Below are 9,458 nucleotides of genomic sequence, written 5' to 3'. Positions count from 1 at the left end.
ACTATGTGGAGGCTAGAGGATAGACAGAGTCTTTATTCAAATCAATCCAGAGTTCAATACTGCCTCATATATTGGAGCCAAAATGGCCTTCTTTTACACTTGAAAGCTGTTTTTAGTTTTCATTATCATTAATAGCCAATGGGCCTATGAAGCTTGTCTGGTTTTAAACATAAAGGCTTTGTGTCTATAAAAAGTCACCATTCGAGAAGTCAAGTGAAATATGCATTTAAATAAACTAATAAAAGTACATTTATAACTTGTCCTAAGAATTATTGTCGAACATAATAAATATCCCCTGTTAAAAGGGGAGCAATCACCAGAACAGGTTATTTCTTGTGCATTGTGCGGTGAGCTTGTTGCTTCCCCATCAGAGCCTCCTTAGTGTTCATCTCGGGCCTCAGTAAAATAATGTAACATTTGGGGAAAAATATACAGCCCAGCAGGCCACTACTGGAGCACAGGATTGCAAATACCTCTACAGCGACCATATGGCTCCCCTTTGTACTCAAATACACAGGGATGAATGACACCCACACAGCTGCAAATATAAGCATACTGAAGGTGATCAGCTTGGCCTCGTTGAAGTTGTCAGGTAAAGCTCTTGCCAGGAAAGCCACCACCAAGCTACAAGTAGTCAAGGCCCCCATGTATCCCAGCATGCACCAGAATGCAAAGGGAGATCCTTCATTGCACTCAATTACTACCTTTCCCAGTTGTGATTTCTGATTCATTTCTCGAAAGGGGGGACTGACCGTAAGCCATATTATGCATATGACAACCTGTATGCAAGTGCAGATAAACACCAGAATATTCAACAGCCCAGAACTCAGCCACATCCTTGTGCTGCTGTTTGGCTGTGTGGCTTTAAAAGCAATAAGTACTAGGACAGTCTTTCCCAAGATGCAAGAAATGCACAGTACAAAGATGATTCCAAATGTGGTTTGCCGGAGCATACAGCTGATAGTGGTGGGGTAACCTATGAACAGCAAAGAGCACAGGAAGCAGAAGATGAGGGCTGAGAGGAGGAGGTAACTGAGGCTGCGGTTATTGGCTCTGACAATTGGGGTCTCAGCATTTCTAAAGAAAAGTATTAAGGTAGAGAATGCAAGTAGAGCCCCAATTAAAGAGAGTGAGGCAAGGGTGCTGCCGAGTGGGTCTTCATAAGACAGGAAAACCAGAGACTTCTTCTGACATCCATCCTTCTTCTCTGTTGGCCATTCCCCATCAGGACAGCTCATGCAGTTGGTGGAATCTTGTGCAATTCACAACAAGCGAGAAGGAAATCAAACAGTGAAAGATAGATAGAACACAGAAGAATAAAAAGTGGGAGAGGATGAATAACAGGAATACAGGAGAGAAAACAGCATTTTAACAAAAACAATTTTGATATTCTGGAACAGGAAGTAGCAGTCAAGTTATCCCTCTTGATGTGAGTGTTTTCCATATGCACTGAGCTTTAATGTCCCTGCAGCAGTGGTGGAATATTTAGACTTGTTGCATGTTTTTTTGGTTTCTATTTTGAAAATTAAACTTGACTGCTTGTTGCTGTTAGATTTCTTCAGAATATCTCTTGACCTCATCAGTGGTTAATAATAATATATCACTGATGACAAGGATAGGATGAGGCATGTAATAGGAAGTTCTAAGAGGTAACCACACTGAGCAGGCGTCATGTGGGGCAACATTACAGATGTATTTGTAGAGCCCACACGCTAAAGACAGATAACATATGTTTATTGTTACCAACTCAATGGTACTTGTTTTAGTAACTTTTTAAGGATGAAAGGCAGAGTGGACCTATTAGGATTCAAACCTGTGAGTGTTCACACAGAGGTCCCTTATGTGGTTGGATGAAGCCGTGAGCCAGCGGATTCATCAAGAAAGCATCATAACAATGACTCCGGTGAGTATAGACACTGTAGTAACAGAGGCCTGTACTACTATTATCTTACTGTCATATATGGCTCTCACAGAGAGCCTCTATCATTTAATTCAGTTTCTGAATGTCATAATCCACTGCTATGATGTAGCAATAGTTGATAATCAAATTGGTCACCCACTGTTGTGATGTCAGAAAAGCCTTCTAGACCAGGTTAATGAGCCTCTTTGAGAGTCTGTTAATGGAGCGCTTCTTGTCAGCATTAATTGAAAGCAGAAAGCACAGCTGCAGGAGGGGGGAGGAAACCTTGTGGTTCTGAGTGACATCATAGACAACTCGAGCTTCGCTGATGTCTATTTAATCTCACTCAAAACCCCTTGCTGAAAAAACATTCCTCTAATTCACTGTTACCCATCTATAATCCTAAAATTCTATATAATATCATTGTTTATCTAATTGGGTCATTTAATGAAGGCAATCCTCCTCATGAAGTTAAGAAAGATGTTGAATCTGGCCTTTAATATAGAACCTAAAACGTTAGTGTCAGGACTGTCATCAGAAAACAAAACATTATTATAACTATTCTTTAGGAATTGACAATCACAGAAAACACTTTTTGCATTGTAGTGATAACTCGATTTGTCTCTAAACTACCCTCATACCAGTATTTCATTACATTTTTAGAAAAAAACCTAATGCAAATGCAACCAATAAGCAAATCAATGTTAATATAAACAAATTGAAGAATATAATATTTTGGCAGCATTTCAATAAAACTAGCACATTTCTGAATTATGTTGCTATTGTGTTGCTGCTTAGAAGTGTTGCAGTTTGAGACAACAAAGTGCTTAGGCCACATTCAATCTGTGGTGGCCTGTAATTATATCAGGGAGGGGGCCAAACATGCACACATACATACTCACACACCCTGATGCATTCACACACTCACACACCCATTCACAACACTCACTCACTCATGCATGCATCAAACATCAAAAAACAAAACTTACCTTCACTGCAGCTCTCTTTGAGGGAAGTCTTGGAGGTCCCTAGAGGTTGGGAGTACTGCTTTCTCTCAAAGGTCAGCCAATGAGGGAAGACAGAAGTCCCTCATTCATCACAGAGTGAGTTGGGGACAGTAAGAGTGCTGACCCCAGTCTGTGACGAGGTGACCAAAACCCCACTCCATGACAAGGTGTTCCCACTCTGTGATGAGGTGTCACTGATTGGCACTCCGCACTGGGCACTTCAAGACTTAAAAATGAAGCGCCCAGGTTAGAGGCAATCAGTGACCCTCCCCATTGTCACTTGGTGGAGGGTCTCAAGGCAATTTTGCCAGGCTGAGAAGGTCACACCCACAGAGCTGTGAAATCCTCAGCCCGGCAAAATTCATCTCAGGCAGCCAGGTGCCTGCCCATTTTGCACTTGGCTTCCTGAGTTGAACGAGTAGATGTCAGGCTGACCTTTGTTCAACCTGACTAACAATCTCCTTGTCGGGAAAAAAGTTGGTGGTGCGGCCCCTCAGCCCTTATAGACTTGTCGCGGGTGGATTCAGTCATTTGGTGGCTGCTTTTGTACAACCCCTATGCTAGAAATCAATGTACAATGGATGTGTTTTGTAAGTGTGCTGCAGATCAGTGATAAATCCATAACAATAATGCTGGTCAAGAAGGTATCCATTAGTTGTAAGGAGACTTGCCTAGCATCTAACTTATCAGAATTTTGCCTATACTTACACAATTCCACATTAACTAACATTATTATGATCAATTCAATTCTTTCATTAGACATTACAAATATATAAATACATACACACACACAAATATATATATATATATATATATATATATATATATATATATATATATATATATGTATATGTATATTACCTACTGGTAGTAGGTTATAGGTAGGACCTAGTTTCCATAGAAGAAGTCTTTTTTTGACATGCCCATAACTTTGCCACCATTTGACGAATCTTCACTTAATTTTCCAAAAAGTGCCATCTAGGGTCTTGTTGTGTATGGAAAGTTTCAGGGTGATCCATCAAGCGGAGGCCAATAGAAAGGGGGTCAAAAAAAGTGAATTAACCATGTTAATTCTGATAGTCTCTTGAGACACACCTGCAGCCTGAACCGCTGGACCGAATTTTCACCAATTTTGGCATAAAGGTAGGTTTTAGTCCATTAATCATGCTTATCTTAATTTGGTGTAAATCCATTCAGAAGTTTCCGAGGTATTAAAGGGAAAAATAATGAGTATATCTAAGGCTGTAGAGCCAGGAAGATCTTCTTGTGAGATCTGATTGGCTGCCAACACTTCAAACAAGAACTTTGGGCAGCTACTTTCGGTCATGGCTTCACCAGGGCTAAAAAGTATTTGTTTTAAATGTCCTAGAAATCTGCGGCTGGTTCGGTGCATTTTTCAGACAAATTGACAGAAAAGTGATCTCTTGTGCTTTTTGTTCTTACTGCCCCAGGTAGGCTAGATCCTAGGAGCATGTCAAAACTATGAAGGAGGGGGTGCATGGGTCTCCCTCCTAGGGCTTATTAAAGTTTATGGGATACACCACCTCCCGGGGGCCGGCCCATGAAGATAAAAGGATGGGGGCCACACAGCCCCCCTCCTGGAGCCTTTTATGGCCCTGGTAACTGCCACTTTGTGGCCAACTCCCTGTAATCACCATTAGAGTTTTTCTAAGGTTTAAAAAATTATATAGTTAGAAAGATTTATTTTAGGACAAATTGAAAAGAAAATGTAATTGTCCAGTAAAAAACAGACAGATTACCTTTCAGTATATACCTTAAACTTTTGAAGTTGAAAAGAAATTAAATTAGGCAAACATCCAGAGACACACTAAGACTGCAACCATCAACAATCAGTGCGAGGGCCAGAGACCTTAACCACATTCCATAGAGGACTCCTTAGTATATAGGTCCATATTATATTTATACTTCTTTACTACTGCATTTGCGTAATTTTTTTAATGCAAAATCGGTGCAAACTTACAAAATACATTTATATTTTGTAAGTTTGCGCCACTTTTGCGTAAAAAAATGATACAAATGTGACGCTAAAAAAGTATAAATATAGGCCATAGTGTCCAGACATAACTTTGACATTCAAGCAAAAGATTTTGTCGGTAAAAAAGACTTAAATATTACATCACTAAGAATATTTAACATTCAAAATACTAGTAAATAAACAAACACACTGAATGAGATTTGAATTTCCAACCTACTGAGCAACAGTCCAAGAGCCTCACCAGTAGGCCAGAAGAGACTCTCTTCTACTGAACCTCAAAACATAGCTATAACATTTGGAAGCAAAGATCTAGCTTGTGTACCACTTTGACGTCCTTCTAAGGAAAGGCTATTGTAATTGCAATAATATCTCCATGGAATAACTTCAAAGTGGCATGCAAGCAAAATGCTTGCACTGGAGAGATAGCTGACCCCGGGGCTGCGGGGGATCTGCGTGGCCCCTCCTTAATTAACATGAATAACTCTGGGAAGGTGGCGGTCCCCAGGGCTGCTGGGGGTGCATGGCCCCTGCAAACATCATTTATTTAACCCTGGGGAGGTGGTGGTCCCTGGGGCTGTAGGGGGCTGCATAGCCCTCCTGCATACAATGTAAATGAAACCCCAGGGAGGTGGCAGTCCATGGGCAGCGAGAGGGCCACACGCCCCAGCATACACTATGGCCCTCATTACAACATTGGTGGTAAATCCCGCTTACCGCCGTGCAGAAGACCGCCAACACACCGCTGCGGCCGCGGAATCCCGCCACAGCTATTACGACCCACAGCTCAGAATCCGCCAAAATCTAGACACCCACACAAGTCCGCCACACCAAAGGTTAGTGATAAACTGGCGATAACAAAACCTCCACCGTCACGCCAACAGGAATACGCCCACACTATCACGACCCACGAATCCACGCTGCGCTCAAAATACACACACATATACAAAACACAACCACATTGGACAATTCCAAATACACACACCTGATACAAATACACACACCACTCCCACACACCCAATACAATATAAAACACACCCACATTACCCACAAACCCTTACAACAAACAATTTGGAAGAAGCAGAGAGACAGCAAAGCAAAGACCACACCAGCATACAGAGGAACACAACACCATCACTCATACACATCCACGCACAAAACAACACACACCCCTAAACATCACCCCACACATCACAACGCACACCACCTCACACATCATTCACACCACCCCATGGCACAGCAAAGACACCCCAGGTTTTCTGAGGAGGAGCTCAAGGTCATTGTGGAGGAAATCATCTGGGTATAGCCACAGCTATTCGGATCACAGGTGCAGCACACCTCCATAGCTAGGAAGATGGAGCTATTGTGCAGAATTGTGGACAGGGTCAACGCAGTGGGGCAGCACCTAAGAACAAGGGATGACATCAGGAAGAGTGGAACGACCTACGGGGGAAGGTGCGTTCCGTGGTCTCAAGAAACCACATTGCGGTTCAGAGGACTGGCGGCGGACCCTCACCTCCTCCCCCACAACTAACAACATGGGAGGAGCAGGTCTTGGCTATACTGCATCCTGAGGGCCTTGCAGGAGTAGCTGGAGGAATGGAGTCAAATCTTTCACTACTTCATCCCCCACCCTACCTGCATGCTATCACATACCCCCACCCTCACCCCCATCACTCCAACTCCTCACATATGTCCCACTATCACAAACCACACATCCCAACACCAAGCCCTGCATGCAACAACAAAGCATGGACACCCATCACCAATGCATGTCCACTACAGATACCCACACAGACCCCTAAACAATTATCACACAAGGTCCTACACAAGAATGTAAGCACTGGGGTACAGGGTCACCCACCCATTGCACACCATGGCACACACAGATGCAATAATCATGCCTTTACACCCCTGCAGAACCCCTAACCAACGTCACCGGACAGGAGGTTCCAGACATGTCCACTCCCCCACAGAAGAGGGCCACAGTGATGACAGCAGCTCTGTCCAACTGGATCTAGATGACCAGCCCGGCCCATCTGGGACCTCGGGAAAGTCGGTTCCCCTCACACAGTCACAGGCCACCACAGAGCCTCCCCCCCTCAGGAAACACCAGCACAGCACCCACCCAGCAGGCCCATACCTCTGTCCCCAGGACACGTCAAGCAGCAGTGTGTCCACCACTACAGGGAAGCCAGGCTAACCCACCACCCCAAGAACAGCAGGGACCTGGGGGCAGTGGGCACACAGTTCAGGGGACAGAGGCCCAGGAAAACCAGGGATATGGGAGGTCTGCTGTGCGACAGGGGGAGGACAGGCCCAGGGAACCCACTCTCCACGAGGCCCTCTCAAACATCATGGGAGCGTACAATCATTCCCAGGAGACGATGGCAACGGTCCTGGCCAAGTTTCAGGAGACTCAGCGGCTGCAGGAGGAACAGTATTTGGGGTTCAGGGAGGAACTCAAGTCCATCAACACCACCCTGGGCACCATTGTAGGGGTGCTGAAGGACCTCATGAACACCAGGATGGACACTGTGGCACAACGAGGGGCTCCTAACACTAGCCTGGATGATGAACTGCCCACCACCTCTGCCGGTGCTAGTGGACAGGTGGCACCGCCACAGGACCACGACACCAGCACCCCACCCCCTGCAGATGGAGAACCTCCCCGCAAAAGGTCCCGGAGATCCAGGACAAAGACAGAGAACAAAGCCAAGACCCCCGCCAAGAAATGAGACCACCCTGAATGTCATCCTTCTGTCCCACATAGTCACCCTGTCCATCCTTAAACTGCCCTAGCTCCACTTCCTATGTCCCTTTGGACAATGCACCTGTGAGACAAATAACTGGACTCTGCCATGGACATTCCTCCACCATCACCCCAGCCCATTTTTAAAAACCCTCCACTATTTAGCACTTAAATAAACACCCTTGAATCACAAAACAATCTGGAGTCAGTCTGTGCTTTCACAAATGTGTATTTGCAATAACTGAGGGAAATGGCAAAGTCCATTGTATTGTCAACATACCCATGTCACATAGCTCTAGTCCATGAGGTAACATAGCAGAGGTCACATAGTGGGGCTCACATCTGTGAAATCGAAATGGAAAGTGACAAATTAGGGTCCATACACTGGGTGAATGTGACAGACAGATGATAGTTCGAACAATTGTATCAGATGTAGGAGCAAGTGATGTCTTCTTACCTGTGTCTCACTGGAAGTATTGCTGGATCACGGTGTTTCTGTTGTCTATGTCCTCTTCTTCTGCCTCCTCTTGTTCACTGTCCACAGGCTCCACAGCTGCCACAAGACCTACTTTTGGACCATCCTCCTACAGGAAAGGCACCTGTTGTCACAAAGCCAAGTTGTGCAGCATACAGCAGGCCATGATGATCTGGCACACCTTCTTTGGTGAGTTGTATAGGGAACCACCTGTCATATGGAGGCACCTGAGCCTGGCCTTCAGGAGGCCGAAGGTCCTCGCTATTACCCTCCTAGTTCGCCCATGTGCCTCATTGTAACGTTCCTTTGCCCTTGTCCTGGGATTCCTCACTGGGGTCAGTAGCCATGACATGTTGGGGTAGCCAGAGTCACCTGTAAATGTCGAGGGACAACTGTTAGACACACACTAACCCTTAGGGACAACCCCAGACAACTATTCACACTGTATAGGGTCCTTGTCCTCACCTAATAGCCACATACGGTGCCTCTGGAGTTGCCCCATCACATAAGGGATGCTGCTATTCCTCAGAATATAAGCGTCATGCACTGAGCCAGGAAATTTGGCATTCACATGGGAGATGTACTGGTCGGCAAAACACACCATCTGCACACTCATCAAATGGTAGCTCTTCCGGTTTCTGTACACCTGTTCACTCCTGCGGAGGGGTACCAAGGCCACATGTGTCCCATCAATGGCATCTATGATGTTGGGGATATGTCCCAGGGCATAGAAGTCACCTTTCACTGTAGGCAAATCCTCCACCTGAGGGAAAACGATGTAGATGCGCATGTGTTTCAGCAGGGCAGACAATACTCTGGACAACACGTTTGAGAACATAGGCTGGGACATCCCTGATGCTATGGCCACTGTTGTTTGAAAAGACCCACTTGCCAGGAAATGGAGTACTGACAGGACCTGCACTAGAGGGGGGATTCCTATGGGATGGCGGATAGCTGACATCAGGTCTGGCTCCAACTGGGCACACAGTTCCTGGATTGTGGCATGATCAAGTCTGTAGGTGACAATTATAAGTCGCTCTTCCATTGTTGACAGGTCCACAAGCGGTCTGCACACCGGAGGATGCCGCCATCTCATCACCTGCCCCAGCAGACGTGCACTATGGATGAGAACAGTGAGCAGAGAGTTAGCCAACACTGAGGTATCCAAAAATGTCATTTGCACACATTTATTAATCCGCAATGTGCCTGTCACTGTGTGTATGCAAGGCATATGTGTGATGCATTTAAAAATAATGCCATGTGGCTCCCTGAAATAGTGGCTACCTGACCTGTAATGTGGGACAAGGGGATATAAGGTAACTGCGCTGGCA

The 9,458-nt window shown here is 45.3% G+C and overlaps 1 protein-coding gene across 1 annotated transcript; it reads right to left on the bottom strand.

The window, feature by feature from the left end:
• Positions 1-326: 326 nt before the first annotated feature.
• On the bottom strand, positions 327-1,238 carry LOC138247034 (vomeronasal type-2 receptor 26-like). Its single transcript, XM_069201784.1, has one exon. It carries the CDS (start codon positions 1,236-1,238, stop codon positions 327-329), a length of 912 nt encoding a protein of 303 aa, XP_069057885.1.
• Between the last annotated feature and the right edge of the window lie 8,220 nt (positions 1,239-9,458).

Source organism: Pleurodeles waltl, chromosome 7, assembly GCF_031143425.1.
Source record: "Pleurodeles waltl isolate 20211129_DDA chromosome 7, aPleWal1.hap1.20221129, whole genome shotgun sequence".
Lineage (NCBI taxonomy): Eukaryota > Metazoa > Chordata > Amphibia > Caudata > Salamandridae > Pleurodeles > Pleurodeles waltl.
The sequence above is the reverse complement of the archived record's forward strand: the minus strand, read 5'-3'. Positions and strand labels throughout refer to the sequence as shown.

Excerpts from the sequence above, each read along its gene's own strand:
- LOC138247034 (XM_069201784.1), bottom strand. The coding sequence starts at position 1,238 with ATGAGCTGTCCTGATGGGGAATGGCCAACAGAGAAGAAGGATGGATGT.